The sequence below is a fragment of the Panthera pardus genome, unplaced genomic scaffold (assembly GCF_024362965.1).
Source record: "Panthera pardus isolate Hobbes unplaced genomic scaffold, ASM2436296v1 HiC_scaffold_5, whole genome shotgun sequence".
NCBI lineage: Eukaryota > Metazoa > Chordata > Mammalia > Carnivora > Felidae > Panthera > Panthera pardus.
In genome coordinates this window covers 14,907,270-14,926,501 of record NW_026526980.1, presented here as the reverse complement: position 1 = coordinate 14,926,501, position 19,232 = coordinate 14,907,270, and the positions used below count along the sequence as shown (strand labels likewise).

The following is a 19,232-nucleotide window of genomic DNA, read 5'->3' as shown; positions in this document are numbered from 1 at the left end:
CACCTACTATGCGCCGATACCACAGAAGGGGCTTTCTCTTATGTTACCTGACTTAATGCTCTCAGACAACTCAATGATCAATGAGGGTTGTTAGTCCATTTTTAGAGGTAAAGAAACAGAAGCCCGGAGCTGCAGAGTAGGACCACACACCTAGGAAGTGGATGGGGTGAGATGTGCAAAGGGTCTTGGGCTCCCAAATCCCCCATTAAAACAACTCCTATGGCAGCGTATGCATACTTAGATGCCAAGAGGGGCCTGGCGCGTAATGTAGTAGGTGCCAGCATCAGCAACAGTAATAATAATAATGGCCCATGGGTTCTGGATCAGAATGCCAGGCTCTGTTGTAAGTGAGCCGCTGGTATGAACTCATTTAATCATCACAGAATCCTGTACGGAGAACTATCATTATCCTCAATCCACAGACAAGGTTGAGGAATTTACCTACAGGCATAGTGCCGCTCATGCTGGGACCAGGATTTGAACCCAGATGAAACTGGGCCAGATGGGGATTTCTGCAAACTGGAGAAGGCACGCCCTTCAGGGGACATGGGCTTCCCATCCAGCTGGCTATCACATGCTTTATAGGAATGACAGACCAGCATGGCGGGATCGGATTTCTCAAGAGAAACTGGAAAGTTAATGTTCATGGGAAATCCCTTGCCCTTTAAATGGTGGCAATTGCTAAACAAACTAAAAGCTCAGTATATGACCTCCGCCCACTCTTCCTCCCTCACAACAAAATGTCTACAGGGGTCTGCACTGGCCTTATGCTGTGTTCTCCTCCTCCTCTTCTTCTCCTTCTCCTTTTTTTTTACAAGCCTCACTTACGCTCCTCATGGCCCTCTGGATCTCTATTCTCTGTTCCTCGTTTTCCCTCCCCTTGCCTCATACTTTCAAAGAAAATATTTTCACCCAGTTCACTTCAAGATGTTGGCGACTGAGACAAAGTCACACGTGGTTTCCCCAGGGATATTTGCAGCTTAACCTATACAGCTGAGATACAAAGCTCAGATGAGTCACCAAGAGTGAGAATCTAGGTGGTGTGAGAAGGTGCTCTACACGGAGAGGGTGGCCCAGCTAATACAAAGTGCCTGCGTTTTCCAGCTTTTCTGCATCCACGCAGAGCACCAGGCATCTGACTGGGGCCCGGAAGCACGGGGCTGGATCGAGCCGTGGGAAACCAGCAAACGCCCCAAGGATCTAAGACCGGCAGCCCTGGTTTATTCAGACACACAGGTGGGAATCCACTGGGAAGGCATGGTCATGCCCTAACCTTGAAAATGCACCTGTACCTCCACCTGCTGGGAGAGTGAATACTTCATGAAGGCCGGATCCACGAGCCATATTCTCTGCGGCTCTCACGGCGTTTTCACACTTCCATCAGAGCTGAAATGTTCCCACATTTGGGTAATAGGTTTAAAAGCAGTGGTTCTCAAACCACTTGGGGACTTCTGCAGACTTTTACAGATGTCCAGACAACCTCTGGGTGAGACTGAGGTTATGTACAATCGGAAAAAGCCCTGCAGATCATCCTGATGGCACCAAAGGTGAGGACCAAGGATCTGCAGGGACTCACCGAGGTCAAGCACATCTGGCTTAATGCCAGATGCATAACAAAGCAATCTTCACCAGCACCCATGTGCCCTGCCTTCTTCACAGGTGCAATCTGCATACAGTGCAGGATATAGTGTACGTATGCTTTTCAGCCCTTTGTGGGTTGGGCGAGGGGAGACCAGGGGTTTTGAAGACACAAAATTTGGGTCAGCTTATCCAGAGAATCCCTTAAACGCAACACTGCATGGTATTTTCTTAAGACAAAAGTTACACGCTGTTAGTATTAACCACACACACATATAGAGCAGAGCAGGGCGAGGCTGACAGATGGGTGCTGCAGACCTCTTGCACACCTTCCCATGGGTCCCAGCTCTTGGGCAAAGACTCTGTGTTTCCTATCTCATTCATTCAATATGCATTCCCCTGTGCCGGGCTAGAGCCTGGAGCCCAGCCAGCAGCAAGATACTGTTGCAGGCAGACCTCTCTGGTACTTTTGTGCAGATTGGAAAAAAGGCCCCTTTGCTCCGGGAGGTCCATGCCAGGCTCACAGGGCAGCAAGTGGGGAGAAAGATAAGAGTTCAGTCTCCATTCCCCCTCTCTCCCTGGGTGAGTTGTCCTTGCGCGGGGTCCTGACCGCAAGCTTTCAGGGGCTCACTCACCCCTTTGCAGATGGCCACAGCTTCCTTGGACATGGACTTTGGGTAAGCCACGTTGTGTTCCATGATGGACTGGAAGAGCTCGTCCTCATCCTCCCCTTCAAAGGGTGCCTGTGGGGCAGAGGATAGTGTGGGAAGAGAGGGTTCCTGCCTGCCCCTCTCCAACTGCCCCAAACCATTGGGCCCTTTCCCCTGGGGTCCACAGCGAGGCCATACTCAGGGGCTTCAAGGGAGAAGACAAAGAAAAACAGTCAAAAGACTAAGCTAACCCTAAGGCCAAGGAAGTCACAGCGTTTCCAATCTATGAGCTGGTACCAACGGGATACCTTCGTCTAGAGAAACCATGCAGATGGGGTTGGGGGAGGACTTTTCTTACCAATCAGTTAAAATTCAATTACCTGGCCAGCTAACATTTCATACAGCAGGACTCCAAATGCCCACCAATCCACGGACTTCCCATAGGGCTGATAAGCAATTATCTGGAAAAGAGAAGGCATTCCATCAGGGAGGCGGGCAGGTAGCCATGGCTGGAGACTGAACGAACACTCACTTCTTTAATGTAAGAGTGGAGCATCTTAGTCCCACTAAAAGAGTGACTGAGGAGCCTAGTGCCCACTCAAGCCATTTCTTTACCTTAGGAAGACGGATAGATGCCATTTACAAGAGTGGGGTGAAACAGGTGAAGCAGGTGGGGGAAAACATCTGTGGCTGTCAACATTGCCTTTTAAAAGCTCTTAGTACAGTGCATTAATTTTATTTTTTTGAGAGAGAGAGCAAAAGAGAGCGAGCAAGCAGGGGAGGGGCAGAGAGAGAGAGAGAGGGAGAGACAGAATCCCAAGCAGGCTCTGAGCTGTCAGCGCAAAGCCCGATGCTGGGATCGATCTCACCAACCGTGAGATCATGACCTGAGCCGAAATCAAGAGTCAGACCCTTAACTGAGTGAGCCCCTCCAGGAGCCCCCAGTGCGTTGCTTTTTTTGTTTTAATACAGTGAATGGCATTTTTAAGAAGGAAAACAGTGTTTGCTTCTCATTACAAAAGTAATCACATTTATACAACAACAGAAAGACACTTAACTGAATGCTGAACTGTACTCCTAGAAAAGAGTCTAGGAAGAAATAGACCACAGAGCTGTGATAATTTTTCTCTTGATAAATGATTATGGGTGATTCTAATTATTATATTCTCTCAGCTTGTCTACTGCTACTACTGAACTGTGCCTTAGAAATGGTTAAGATGGTGAATTTTGCCTTTTTTTACCACAACTAAAAATTTGTAAGTTACAAAGCTGTAATAGCATTCTTATTATTATACTATCTATTTTAAAATATAGATGAGCAAATAAATAAATAATAAAAATATAGACAAGCTAAGAGAATACAATTAGTATCACCCATAATCATTTATCAAGAGAAAAATTATGATAGGTCTGTGGTCTATTTCTTCCTAGATTCTTTTCTATCAATACATAGTAAATTCAGTGTGTATGTATGTGTTTTACACACACACACACACTTTAATATGTGGAATTTTAATGAAGTATTTTATTCACTTAAAATTTCCATGCAATAGTTGCACATCGATGTCATCAGTTTTTATCTCTGCACAGCATTCCCCTGGATGGCTATACCAAAATTTATGTTGTCTATTCCCAAGATCAGGTTTCTTCTGATGCTATAATATAGATCCTTGCAACTGGATAGTTGGACACTCGTCCAATTATTTCCTTAAGATAAATTCCTAAAAATAGAATTGGTGGATCAAATGGGATATATGGTTTTTAAAAATTATTTTATTTATTTTATTTTCATCTTAATCCCCTTCACCTATTTCCCCCATACTCCCCTACCCACCTTGTGTCTGGTAACCATCAGTGAGTTCTATATAGTTAAGAGTCTGTTGATTTGTCTCTCTTTCGTTCTCTCATTTTCCCTTTGTTCATTTGTTTTGTTTCTTAAATTCCACATATGAGTGGGATTGTGTGGTATTTGTCTTTCTCTGACTGACTTACTTCACTTAGCATTATATCCTCTGGATCCATCCATGTTGTTGCAAATAGTAAGGTTTCACTTTTTTATGGCTGAGTAATATTCCACACATATATAATCATGTATATTCATTCCACACCTTCTTTATCCATTCACCTATCGATGGACACTTGGGCTGCTTCCTTAGTCTGGCTATTGTAAATAATAAACACAGAGGTGCATGTGTCCCTTTGAATTAGTGTTTTTGTATTTTGGGGGTAAATTCCCAGTAGTGCAATCACTGCATCATATGATAGATCTATTTTTAATTTTTTTGAGAAACCTCCAAATTATTCCAGTGGCTGTACCAGTTTGCATTCCCACCAACAGTGCAGGAGAGTTCCCCTTTCTCCACATTCTCGCCAACACTTGTTGTTTCTTGTGTTTTTGATTTTAGCCATTCTGACAGGTGAGAGGTGATCTCATTGTTTTGATTTGCATTTCCCTGATGATAAGTGATGATGAGCATCTTTTCATGTGTCTGTTGAACATCTGGATGTCTTCTTTGGAGAAATGTCTGTTCATGCCTTCTGCAATGATAATATATTGTTTTAAGATTTCTGATACTTATCACCAAATTGTTAGAGCATGGCCAAGTCTGGAATAGCTGTGTGACCATCCACCTTTCAACATATAGGGGTGTAAAACTAACTGTATCAAAAGGTTGAAAAGGTGATACAGCAAAGGTTCAGGGCCGGTCCCGACTGCTACTTCCGAGTTGTGTGACCGTGGGGGAGGTTACTTAACTTCTTGATGTCTCAGTTTCCTCACTTACAAAAGGAATTTTATAACATCTAGATCACGGGGTTTTGCGAGGAAGAGAGGGAGATACATTCCTCTCGCACATTACGTCCTCCAAATGTTAGCTGTAAGTAGAAGGTTTTCTCATTCAGTGATTGTTTTACTCAATGAATGTGTCTGAGCAAACTTGGCTCTAAAATGAATGTCTGCTTATTGAATTCCATCTTCTACCTAAAATCTTCTACCCTAAAATCAGAAATGCCCTCTGAGGAGAATTAAACAGCAAGAGACCGGAGGGAAAGCTTTCCGTGAGAACACTTACCGAAAGTGTTTTCACACTTTTAAAGTACTTCATGTCTTATTTGATCCTCATGACAACCTAACAAGTTAATCCTTTCACAAAGGAAAACAGAGCCTGGGAGGTGAAAGAAGTTGCCAGAGGTGATGTGGCTATTAGTTAATGGCAAAGCCAGGGCGAAAGCCTGACCCCTAGCTTATTCCTCCCATCAGTGGGTTGGAGGAGGGAGCAAGGGCTTCCCCGGGAACACAACTCCAGGCATCTCATGTATCACAACCACCCGGGAACTCTGGAAAATCACAGATATGTGGGTCCTTCCTTCAGAGATTCTGCTTCAGTTGAGGGGAACACCTGGCCAGCCTACATTTTAAGAGCTCCCCGGGGACCTTGAAGTGCAGCAAGCTTCGAGCCAGAGATTACTGAACTCACGGCAGATCAAGGACTTGTCTGATGCTCTATTTAACGAAATGATGATGAACCAAGGTATGGCACATAGGGAAAACACCACTGGATTCTAATACAGGTGTCCCCTGCGTTTTGAAAGTTTGTGTTATGCCACTTTGCTTCTACGAAAGACCTACAATACTTCCTGCTTTCATTAATCTAAAGAAATATGAACAGGACTTTTGCTTTTATGCTAAAGTCAAAAAACAAAAATAGAGTTCAGCATTTGGTTTTCATGGAGCCATTACAGAGGCAGCGAGAGTGGTACTTCCTCGCTTCTCCCCAGGAATGACATTCAGCATCAAGCAGTCATAGCTTTGAATCGTGTGAGCATCTGTGCTCGATCTCGATTTATTTTCCTTAAAATCCTTATTTATTTTTGAAAGAAAGAGAGCACGAGCAGGGGGCGGCAGAGAGAAAGGGAGACAGAATCCGAAGCAGGCTCCAGGCTCTGAGCTGTCAGCAAGGAGCCCGATGTGGGGCTCGAACTCAGGAAATGTGAGATCATGACCTGAGCCACAGTTGGATGCACAACTGACTGAGCCACCCAGGCATTCCTTGATCTCAATTAATTTTATGTACCCACTAGCCAGATGTGTGTTAATGCATCAGAAGAGGCAAAGAGAAGTTATTTTTTTGGGGCTCAGAACATTAAAAAAATGTCTCCATATAAAATTGCTATGCTATAAAAATACTTCTTCAGGGGCGCCTGGGTGGCTCAGTCGGTTGGGCAGCCGACTTCGGCTCAGGTCATGATCTCGCGGTCTGTGAGTTCGAGCCCCGCGTCGGGCTCTGTGCTGACAGCTCAGAGCCTGGAGCCTGTTTCAGATTCTGTGTCTCCCTCTCTCTGACCCTCCCCCGTTCATGCTCTGTCTCTCTCTGTCTCAAAAATAAATAAACATTGAAAAAAAATTTATAAAAATACTTCTTCACTTCAAGCCATTTTGGCTTAGAAAACGTTTCACAGGAATGCTCTACTTTTAATAGAAGGAGAAATCTAAAAAAGCATTAATTTAAAAGATTACTTTTCAAGTAATCTTTCAAATAATTATTCAAGTAACACACAAACATATTTACCTTGTGAAAAATGTAAACAGTATACAGATTGAGCTAAATTACTCGTCACTGTGCCCTTAACCTCAGAGGTAACCAATGTTTTGAAATCAGTCTGTAACCTTCCAGATTTTCTATGCTTTTACATGAATTTCGACATACTCATAAGAAGCATATAGCAGTGTTCTGTGTATTGTTCTTGTTTTCCATACATGGTATCATATTGTATTTAACATTCTGTACCTTGATTCCCGCCCCCCCAATTTTATTGAGAATAATTGGCGCACATCACTGTGTAAGTTTAAGGCATAGAGCATGATGGTTTGATTTACATATGCTGTGAAGTGATTAAAATAAGTTCAGCTAACATCCACCTTCTCATATAGACACAATAAAAAGAAATGAAAGAAAAAAAAGGAAAAATTTTTCTCCCTTGTGATGAGAATTTTGGTATTTATTCTCTTAACTTTCCTACATAACACAGCAGTGTTTGCTATAGTCATTGTGTGTACATCCTCAGTAATCTTATGACTAGAAGTTTGTATCTTTTGACCACCTTCCCATAATCTCCCTCCCCATCTTTCACCTCTGGTAACCACAAGTCTGATCTCATTTTCTGAGTTTGGTTTTCTTTTTTAAAGATTCTACATATAAGTGAGATCATACAGTATTTGCCTTTCTCTGTCTGACTTATTTCACTTAGCATAATGCCTTCAAGGTGCATCTGTTGTTGCAAATGGTAGGATTTCCTTGTTTCCTACCGCTGAATAATATCCATTGCATATATATACCACACCTTCTCTATCCATTCATCCACGGGGGGACACTTAAGTTGCTTCCATGTCCTGTAAATAATGCTGCTATAAACATGTGAGTGTAGATACCTTTTTGAGTTAGTGTGTTCCGCACCACCCCCCCCCCCCCCCCGCCTTGGATATATTCCCAGAAGTGGAATTGCTAGGTCATATGGTAGTTCTATTTTTAATTTTTTGAAGATCCTCAAACACTGTTTTCCATAGTGGCTGCACCAATTTACATTCCCACCAATAGTGCATAGGGTTCCCTTTCCTCCATGCCCTCACCAGTTCCCTCGTGTCTTTTTGATGATGGCCATTCTAACAGGTGTGAGGAGACATTCTCATTGTGGTTTTAATTTGCATTTCTCTAGTGATGTTGACTATCTTTTCACGTACCTGTTGGCCTTTCATTTATTTTCTTTGGAGAAATGTCTATTTGGGTCCTTTGCCCACTTTTTAATTGGGTTATTTGTTTTGTTTTGTTTCCGCTATTGAGTTGTAGGAGTTCTTTATATATTTTGGATATTAACCCCTTATCAGATATGTGGTTTGCAAATATTTTTTCCCATTCCCTAGGTTCTCTTCTCACTTTGTTGGTGGTTTCTTTTGCTATGCAGAAGCTTTTTAGTTTGACATGATCACACTTGTTTGATTTGTTGCTTGTGCTTTAAGTTTCATATCCAAAAAACATCATTAACGAGACCCATGTTGAGGAGCTTTGCTCCTATGTTTTCTTCTAGGAGTTTCATGGTTTCAGGTCTTATATTTATTAATCCTTTTTGAGTTAATTTCTGTGAGTTGTGTAAGATATGGGTCCAGTCTCATTCTTTTTTTTTTTTTTAATGTTTTTTTTTTTTTTGAGAGAGAGAGAGAGAGAGAGAGAGAGAGAGAGAGAGAGAATCTAAAGCAGGCTCCAGGCTCCAAGCTGTTAGCACAGAGCCTGAGATGGGGCTCGAACTCACGGACTGTGAGATCATGACCTGAGCTGAAGTCAGATGCTTAACCTACTAAGCCACCCAGGCACCCATCATTCTTTTACATATGAATACCCAGTTATCTCAGCATCATTTATTAAAGAAACTGTGCTCTGCATTGAGTATTCTTGGCTTCTTTTTCAAACATTAGTTGATTACATATGCTTATGTTCTGTTCTGGGCTCTCATTTCTGTTCCATCCTATTTATCTGTTTTTGTGCCAGTACCATATTGTTTTGATGACTGTAGCTTTATAGTATAGCTTGAAATCAGGAAGTGTAATGCCTCCTGCTTTGTTCTTTCTCATTTCTTTAGCTATGTGGAGCCTTTTATGCTTCCTCATAAATTTGGGGAGTGTTTTTTGTACTTCTGTAAAAAATGAAGTTGAAATCTTGATAGAGATTATATTGAGTTGATTGATAGCTTTTGGTAGTACTGACATTTTAATAATATTAATTCTTCTATCCATGAACATGGGATGTCTTTCCATTTACTTGTACCTTCTTCAATTTCTTTCAGCAATGTCTTGTAGGTTTCAGAGTAGAAATATTTCACCTCCTTAGTTAAATTTACTTCTAAGTATTTTATTATTGTTGATGCTTTTGCAAATGAGATCCATTTCTTTATTTCATTTTCAGAAAAATCATCGTTAGTGTATAGAAATGCTACCGGTTTTGTATACTAATTTTGTATCTTGTAACTTTACTAAATTCATTGATTCTATCTAACAGTTTTGGTTGAGTCGGATCTTCTACATATAAAATCATGTCACATTCAAATAGAGACCATTTTTACTGCTTCTTTTTCAATTCTGATGTTTCTTTTTCTTTCCCAATTGCTCTACCTAGGACTTCTAGTACTATGTTGCGTAAGAGTAGTGAGAATGGACACTTTTGTCTTATCCCTGCTTTTTCTGCACCTATTGAAGATATGATTCTTTTATTTTATTAATGTGATGTATTACAATGATTGATTTGCACATGTTGAGTCATCATTGCATCCCAGGGATATATCCCACTTGATCGTGGTGAATGATCTTTTTAATGTGCTCCTGAATTCAGTCTGCTAGTATTTTACTGGGAGTTTTTATATCTATATTCATCAGGGATATTGGCCTGTAGTTTTCTTTTCTAGTAGTGTCCTTTTCTGTTATTGGTATTAAAATAATGCTGACCTTCTAAAATAACTTGTGAGTATTCCCTCCTCTTTGATTTTTCAGAAAAATTTAAGATAGATAGATGTTAATTATTCTTCAAATGCTTGGCAAAATTCACTAGTGAAGCCATCTAGTCCTTGGTAAAATTCACTAATGAAGCCATCTAGTCCTTTGCTTTATTGGGAGATTTTTTTATTACAAACTCAATCTCCTTACTAGTAATTGATCTATTCAGATTTTCTATTTCTTCCTGATCAGTCTTGGTAAGTTGCAAGTTTCTAAAAATTTTTCAATTTCTTCTAGGTTGTCCAGCTTGTTGGCGTATAGTTGTTCACTGTACCTTGATTTTTTTCTCTTAACAATATGTCTCAAAGATCTTTCCATATCTACATATATATCTCACTCTTTAAAAAAATTTTTTTATGTTTATTTATTTTTGAGAGAGAGAGAGAGAGAGAGAGAGAGAGTAAGTTGGGGAGGGGCAGAGAGAAACAGAGACACAGAATCTGAAGCAGACTCCAGGCTCGGAGCTGTCAGCACAGAGCCTGATGCGGGGCCTGAACCCACGAGCCATGACTGAATGACACACCCAGGCACCCCTAACTCACTCTTTTGAATTGGATTGATGTGGTATTCCATACTACAAATAATTCAGTCTATTGCTCATTCCTTGATAGACATTGCTCAAGTTAGTACATACAGATGTGCTCTGATCTTTATAAGAGCTGTATGATATTTCTTAATGTGAATGTAACATATTTTAGCTAACCATTCCTTTGTTGATAGTCATTGAGGTTGTTTCCTATTTTTCATTATTTAAAAATAGCACTGTAATGAAGAAAGGACTTTGAACATGTATCCTATCAGCTGTGCATGTACGTGTGTGTATTGTAAGCTAAGTTCCTAGAGGAGGAGCTGCTTTGGTAAGAGTATGCAGGTTTTAAATTGTGTGCCAGATTAGTTAATTACATGGGGTCCTCCATCATCATTGTTCCATATAAGTGACAGTCAAGAAAGGAATTCTAGAATTCCCATTTCCAAGACTCTGTGCCACATCCTCAGTTCCTTTCCTTAAAAATCTAGTAACAGATTGCAAAATGCCACTTCTCTGAGCACCAATTCAGAGAAAAAGGAAGGCTATCATCTGGCACAAATTCTGTACCATGCCATGTTGGGGAAATCCATTCTGCAACTGACCGTTTCCTTTGGGAAGGGAGGGGGAGGCACTAGAATTAAATCTTTTCCTTTCATTTATATCTTACTCACGGAAAGGAAAATTCTGAGTCTTTCAGGGTTTAGTATCAGTACACAGATCCTGTGTCATATGTCAGCCCAGGAAAGCCCTCTCTGTCTGTCTCTCTCTTTCCCCCCTCTTAACAAATGTTTCAATGTCATAATTAGGCAGTATCATATGGCCATGAGCCATCGCAGCTTGAAGAATTTTACTGATGTGTGGTGGATGGTTCTTTTTGAGTTTTATTTAAATTTTCCCCCAAACCTTGATGTATTTTGGGCCTGAGCTTCTGGATGTGTGCTAAGTTAATTTGCATGTGTGATAGCAAAGGAATGATTTAGAGTACAGGAGAAGGACCAGCCTGAGGTTTGCTTGCCAGGTACCCCCCTGGACCTTTCCCAGTCCTGACATGGCCATCCAGGGAACAGAGGAGACATCAACGCAATGTGGACACGTTAGGGGTCCCACCAGCTCTCACCTCAGGGGCGATGTAGTCTGGAGTGCCACAGAATGTCTTGGTGGTCACCCCATCCCAGATGTTTTCCTTACACATGCCAAAATCAGCAATCTTGATGTGGCCCTCTGAATCCAGCATCACATTGTCAAGTTTGAGGTCACTGCAGCAGACATAAGAATTTAAGGATTTAACCAATGCTATTTATTTCAAGTCAACCAACAGTTACTCATGATGCGCAAAACACCATGCTTAGTGTTGGGGAAGCACAGAAGTGGATATAAACCAGTCCTTGCCCCCCAGTAGCTTCCAATCTGGCAGATAAAGAGAGGTCTACGCGCTTGTGTGTTTTTCTTTTCCTACAGATCCAACTGTGCCAAGCATCTCACAAGGACACAATGAGACAGCAGCTCTGAGAAGAGAGAGATCCACAGGAAGCTAAATAAAGAGCAGAGCATCCATAGAGCTAATCTTTGTAATTTAAGGGCCCCTTATATTTCATAGTAAGATATATTTTTCACAAAATTATTATTTTTGAAAATAACTCTGAAGATCATGGAGAAAAAAAACTGATGGGGACAATCTGATTTAAGTTCAAGTGCTCTAAGCTCTCCTAGGCTGATTCTTAGCACATGACCCCAAGAGTTCCAATTGATTCTTTCAATTAAAAAAATATGTTGCACACCTACTGTGTGACAGGCACTATGCTTGGAGCTACTGTGAACGAGATAAACATCTTGTCCTTGTTCAGATTAAATTCCAATATAGGGGAAAAGACAATTAACAAGTGTTCACATCTATAAGCATGACCATTACAGATTTTGATGGGTGGTGTGAAGAAAATGAAGAGGACGATGAGTTAGTAACTGGGGAAGGTTTCTGTAAGCAGGATATCAGGATGTGTCACCTCCATGGAGGTAACATTTGAGCTTTAACCTAAAGGACATGTGCTATAGTCTCATTCTTTTATTTCATCTGTGTCGATGAGGAGAGCTTGGTTATTTTGGTAAATGCTTGCACAATCCCAGCATATTGGGTTATTCCAATATCATCACACTTTCTTCTTCCCTAAACATCTACTCCAATGTCAACACTTGGCATTTCAGTACCAATGAGGAGTCATGATCTGTGGGCAAGTCTTCCTTGATCTCAATAGAGACCACTTTCCTGAGAGATAAGAGGGTCTACTATACAATTCAGATCTCTACCTTAAGTCATCTTCATTGGGTGGTGGACATCTGTGGTCTCTACCTATTTTAGCATCTTATGACAAGAGCATCCCAATATTCCTTCGAAGGATCACCCTTCCCTGATTCTCATGCCATAGAAGGTGGTAGTGCTGATCCTAGCTCCTGGCTCCAGGAGTGGTTATGTGGGCCTGTTCTGGCCATATGAAACACCCCACCGTGCTGGTCACAGTGATAGCTTCAGGAATGGCTATGTGATCCAGTATGAGCTAGTCAAAGACATCGAGCATCAGCCCCTGGCACTTTGGCTGGTATCGTCAAAAAAGAAATGAGCTCTTTTTACTCTGGGATTGCTCAGCTGGTAGAATGTAAGTCTAGAAGTCCCAGGGGTCACCAGAAAGAGAAGAAAGCTAGATAGATAAAGAGGAGCCTAGAGGAAAGGTGATACAGTGAACACTCATAACGTCATTTGAGCCCTGGATCCATCCATGTGTAAAGTCAGATCTGCCCCTTGGGCTTTTCAGTTATGTCGGCCAACAAATGTCTCTTTTAAACAAGTTAGTTTGAATTGAGTTGCTGTCATCACTTTAGACTAAAAGAATACAATCAGAAAAAAAAATACATCGGCATCTCCTATCTGTGTCTGTGAGGTCTATGGCGGGGGGGGGGGGGTGCCCACTTGCACCACCTGTTCCATGATCTTTGGTACTGTCCATGGTACCACCCATATCCAGGTTTCATACTCATCTACAAGCCACAGTGGTCTCTGAATGTCAGCTTAGAATTTGTAAAACTGGATTTTGCAGCAACATGCCAAGTCTACATGTGACCTGATTAACAGAGACCCATGACATTCCCCTCAGCTTGACCACATGCCCCAAAACAGGCAGCTGGGGCAACTAGGGAAGTGATAACATCTTCATGTGTTCTAGCAAAGGAGTGGGCCACCCTCAGGTGCCAAGGGCCAACAGGTTGTGCAGCTAGGGGACACTCCAGTCATATTCATTGTCACAGAGTAGCATTTTGATAGTCTACTGCATTCTTTTGTTCAATGTAATAATCCTTCATTTCTGTTTCAAAAGGAGGCTGGAGCAGTTGTTTACATTTTCAGAAATCCACCAATGGCAAAATCATCACACATTCCAGGGATGGTGATCCATAAATAAGACTCTAAGCTTGGAAGGATCTTTGTCTCCCCTCCATCCAACATCTCCAGCCATGGTCCTCAGAGAGGGCAAGTCTAACATAGTTCCTCATCCTCTTTATATAAGGATTGTCCAATTAACTGTAGAGCTAAATGAAAGAGGGAAAAAGACTTTTACCACATGAAGGTAGTTTCAATGAAGTTATAAAACCACACATCCTCTGTTGTGTGATTTTTTTAGTTTTCATTTGATTATCAATTTCAAAAACTCTGTCTCAATCAAGGTTCTTGACTATGAGCAAACCCCCTCCCAAAACAAACAAACAAACAAAAAAAAACCCCACAAAAAAACAAAAACAAAAAACCCAACTCTGACCATTTCAACCTAGAAGGAATTGTTTAAAAGGTACTGGGAGTTCACAGAATCTCCAAGGAGGCTAGACAACCAGATGTGGAGGCAAGGCAGCCAGGAATAATGCTGAACTGCAATGCAGAGCTAGTCCAGTGACGATGTCACAGATGCCACCACAGACGTCTTGTTCCATGAGGCCTAATGGTGGACTCTGGGTGCTGTTGCTGAAAACTAGTTCCCCTCATGCCTCTGGAAACTAGATGTGGCTGATTACTATGGCCACTCTCAATTCTACAGTCTCTGCCTTTCTTGGTCACTACTTTCTGATTCACGGTGTTGTATGAGTGTGACAAGTGTCAAAGCCTAGGTTATGTGTCTGCCCTTGCTGCAGGAAGACTGTGAAAGTATGTCATTTTCTCTCTGTAGAGTAGGAGCTGGACTCTGTTCCTACACACAAATGAAAGAGATTCAGATGCTGAATTCCTTAAAAGAGTGACAAATGTCCCCTAAAAAATATGACTAGTTGAAGAAGAATGGGAGAATGTGTAGTTAGGAGAGATAGCTTTGAGAGTTAGCTGAAGTCTCAGCACCTGAAATTTAATCTTTGTATTTTATGACCTGAATGGCAAAGGTCCTGGATGCCAGACCCCAAGCCAGGTCCCTACTAGATTGGAAACCTAGCCCTGGATCTCAACCCAACTGACAGGAAACTCTACTTCCTCTCCTGGTCCCTCCCCTGGAACTGGATTTTCTTCCAATAAACTTGCAGTCCCACATTTAATCTACTCAGCAATCCTGAGCGGCCAGTTCTATTCTAGTCAAGACCCATCCCTCACAAGAGTTAGGTTCTAATGTCAGCACATAAGGTGAAAATCATGTAGAGCCAACGATTACCCACAATCCCCCTTTCTTTAGTTAAGCACCTGCTGGAGTCACTGGCTTGAATTAGGAGGTCATGCCACAGGGTGGATAACGTGTTCCTTTTAACACCAGAGTTCTGTTTGGCACAGGACACTCCCACTATGGCGGTCAAATGGAATCGGGGGCTTCATAGGTGCCATCTCTTGCACACGTGGTGACACAGTTTCATTGAGGGCAAGCATGGCCAGAATGAGCACACGATTTACAGTTTAAATTCTTATTTTTCTCTCTCTTCCTATTTCTTCACTGAGCTCACTCATGTGCCAGGTGAAACCACTCCTTTTCCTGACCTTCATTCTTCCACTATCAGGAATAACTATGGAGAGTAGGGATTCTATGTACTCAGGATGATTGTCCTTCTCCGCTAGCTTCATATCATGACTTCAAGGACTAAAAAAAAAACAAAACAAAAAAAACAACAAAGCCCCTGGACTCTGCAGGCTTCTGGCAAGATACACACTTTCCATCCCTTCATTCCACCAGTGCCACAGCCTCCCCTCCACCATCTGCCTTGAGCCCACCAGGGTTCATCTCTTTATACCTTTTTGGTCCTATGTCTTTCTTTTTTTTTTTTTTTTTTTTTTTAATTTTTTTTTTTTTTTTTTAACGTTTATTTATTTTTGAGACAGAGAGAGACAGAGCATGAACAGGGGAGGAGCAGAGAGAGAGGAAGACACAGAATTTGAAACAGGCTCCAGGCTCTGAGCTGTCAGCACAGAGCCCGACATGGGGCTCGAACTCACGGACTGTGAGATCATGACCTGAGCCGAAGTCGGACGATTAACCAACCAAGCCACCCAGGCGCCCCTTTGGTCCTATGTCTTTCAATTGCACCGCGATGCCCAGGACATTCAGGTCACTCTAACCCTCCAGAGCCCGATCCCATGCTCTCCACAGAATGACAGGCACCCTGCTCACCACGTGGCACACACCAGCCCCCACCCTGCTCAACTTTTCTCTACAGCACTTATCGCAACCTGACACACCGTATCTCTGGGATTTATGGATCTGTCTCCGACCACTACGACAGAAGCTCTACAAAGGGAGGCGGTTTTGCCTGTTTCCTTCCCTGCTGCATCCGCACCATCTAGAAGAGTGTCCAGCACATAGTAGGCTTTTAATAAATGTATGTCAAATAAATGAATGACATGGAGTTTCATGGCTCTTCACGATCTTTTCGATAGACTCTCGCCCATGCCAAGTGCCCTTTGGAAGCCCCGTGCCCCTGCCAGCCTCTCTTGCATAACCAGCCAGCCCAAGCCTGCACTGCCTATGCCATTTGCATCCATGTGGCATCAGGAGAATTGTACACACTGGACTCACTGACCAATAGCAGCCTCAGGCTCAGTAGTCTGCCGTGCGTGAAATATAAAACGGTATGACTCACACAGCCATGATCATACACTTGCTCCTCCAAAAACGGGCAAATGCCAAGTCCTGAACTTAATCCTGTCTTTCAGGGCAAGCATTTCAGAGATTCATTTCTAAATTGTAGTTACATAGCAAAAAAAAAAAAAAAAGTGTTTCATAATAATAGGATCCATCATATCCTGCCAGCCGAGATTCTCTGCTTGCTCCCCCAGATTGGGGGTCCAAAGACAAGAGAAGGAAGTGCCAGGCCCCCACTGGTGAGCCTCCCCTTCTTAAAGCGAATGGTCTCACATCTGAGGCTCTGAACCATCACTGGTGGTGGAGTCCATAGAGATCTTCCCATCACCATCGAGAGCTGCCCAAACTTTGCCAGGGCAGTGGGCGATGCTGCCTGGCAGAACACATGCCCAAGTCAGGGCTGGAGGATTCCTCCCCCACCATGGATTCTAATTTTAAAAGCAGTTAAAGAAAGAGGCAGGGAGGGAAGGAGCTGAGGGAGCCGCAAGGATGGAAAGGGTAGCAGTGCTCACTTACCGGTAAATGATGCCCTTGCTCTGTAAGAAGAACAGACCGATGGCAATTTCTGCAGCGTAAAATCTGAAATTAGAAAAAAAAAAAAAAAGCGATGGAGAGATTCAAGGACATCGTATGCCTGGCAAACCCTCAGAATTCCATACGATATTGAACCAGGCGTAGGGCATTAACATCTCACCATGGATGGTCAGCCACACGTCTCCTAAAACGACGTCTGGGAGTGTAGATGTGTGGACAGAGTTTAGAGAGCCGGGAGGCTGCCTTAAGGACAAATCAGAGGTTCAGCACTTGCTCAGCGGGGAGGAGGCCCTGGGAGAGGACGGACTGGATGGAGAACGACAATTTCTGTCTACGACAAATCGAGTATCTGAATACTAACAGCTAAACTGTTGAAGGCTTACTGTCTACATGCCACCATTTCAGGTTATTATCTGATTAAATTCTAATAACAGTTCTGTGAAGTAGGCCCTACTTTTACCTCCCTCTTCCTGACATGAGGAAACAGAGGCTTAGTGACAGAAAATAACTTAAGTGATATCACTAATGAATGGCATGACATCTGTCTAAAGCGTGAGCTCTTTTTTTTTTTTTTTTTTTAAAGTTTATTTATTTATTTTGAGAGTGAGGTGGGGAGAAGCAGAGAGAGAGGGAAAGAGAGTCCCAAGTAGGCTCCAGGCTGGCAGAGCAGATTCCAATGTGGGGCTCAGTCCCACGAGCCCGTGAGATCATGACCTGAACCTGAAACCAAGAGTCAGACTAAGCCATCCAGGTACCCCTAAAGTAAGCACTTAGCAAAGGCTGAGAATAAAAGAGATTTTGAGAGAACCAGAAAGTCCAGTTATACCACAGGGTTAGGCAGGGCTTTAGGGAACTATGTTAAGCGTTCTGACAATTTGTTTTCTGTGATAACGAGCATAGGGTCCGTGCTCAGTTAGGCATTAGAAGCAAAAGAACAGCCAACCCCCTGGTTCTATGGGAATTATGACTAGATCTAGAAGCTCAAGAATGCAAACCCTACCAGAATACAGTGTTCACAACCTCAGCAGGTGGGAAGAGAGGGGGCAGAGCTGAACTGAACAGGAGCCAGCAAGCCTTGGGAGTGACCAGATAGAGCCCTAGATTGAGCCCTCGGGGGCTTTCCAGAGGGACAATAAGATTTTAGCAAACCCCTCAGGAGAGGCTAACTCTGGTCATCCCACAACTTGCTGTCCCTGTTCACCAACAGCAGGGGAGGAACACGATGAGATCTGTGTTCTCAAAAGAAAATTCTGGCTGCCTTGGAACTGACAGGGACAGAATGGACTCAGCAGGGGAAACACAGTTCCAAAAACCTGAATCAGTCTCCCCACCCAGGAGCCACAGGGCACAGCTACAATGCAACTTGATTCCTCATCCCCTGGGAATAAGGGTATCTGAGTGTGTGTGTGTGTGTGTGTGTGTGTGTGTGTGTGTGTGTGAGAGAGAGAGAGAGAGAGCGAGAGAGAGAGAGGGAGAGAGGGAGAGAGAGAGGTGTAGGACAAAAATCTGGGTCAGAATGTGGATCTGTCTCACACCAGCTCTGTGATCTTGAGCAAGTTTCTACAAACTCTGGGCCCAGGCACATACTAAGCTCTCAACAAATACTGACAAATGAATAAACAAAACCTACAAGGATAGCCCCCGAGGCATCTAGGGGGCCTTTCCCTTAGGAGTCTGGGGCAAAACAACAGCGATAAAGAAAGAACTGTGGTTCTCAAGCTTTAGGTTCTTAGCTGGTATCAGGAAAACAAAAAAGAAAAGGATCCCATATCAAGCAGAATACCTTTTTCCCCTGGCCATACATTTATCATGAAGCGGTTCAAGATGTTAACAATCCCTATTCAGCTAAAAATCCAAGGGAACAAACATGCAAGGATCCCACAGGAAAAGAAGAACAGCACAAGTTTGTACTTACACAGCATGAGGCTCCTTAAACCGGCCAACTTGTTGGATGTGGTACATGAGGTCACCCCCGTTCACGTACTCCATCACAAAGTACAGGCGGTCCTGGGACAGGAGAGCAAACGGCAACATCAATATCCTGTGTTTCTCAGGTTCCAGATGGAGAGCAGCGGAGAGCTGGGATTTATGATCAAAACCCCCAGGACTCTGTGACAAGCCCCTATTTGCCAGGCCCATTATTTCCCAAATGCAGTATTTGTGCCACTGGAAGAATGCAACTGGGCCAAGGTGGCACATGATTTTTTTTTAAATTAATAACTGCAAAGTTCTATTTGTTTGTACCGGAAAATGTAATTAGCAGATTAATATTGTGACTTAATGGATATTATTATTTAGGATAAAAGCTAATTGTAACG

At 42.8% G+C, this 19,232-nt stretch overlaps 1 protein-coding gene across 3 annotated transcripts in view; it reads right to left on the bottom strand.

The window, feature by feature from the left end:
• PRKCB (protein kinase C beta) overlaps positions 1 to 19,232 on the bottom strand; it is a 331,204-nt gene that overhangs the window by 27,509 nt on the left and 284,463 nt on the right. For all 3 annotated transcript variants that reach the window (XM_019430299.2, XM_019430298.2, XM_019430300.2), the window contains 5 exons: positions 18,830 to 18,921; positions 16,897 to 16,959; positions 11,412 to 11,550; positions 2,609 to 2,689; positions 2,214 to 2,321 (listed from right to left, as the gene is read on the bottom strand). In XM_019430299.2, the coding sequence (XP_019285844.1) occupies positions 2,214 to 2,321; positions 2,609 to 2,689; positions 11,412 to 11,550; positions 16,897 to 16,959; positions 18,830 to 18,921 (483 nt within the window). The remainder of the gene's footprint in view (positions 1 to 2,213; positions 2,322 to 2,608; positions 2,690 to 11,411; positions 11,551 to 16,896; positions 16,960 to 18,829; positions 18,922 to 19,232) is intronic.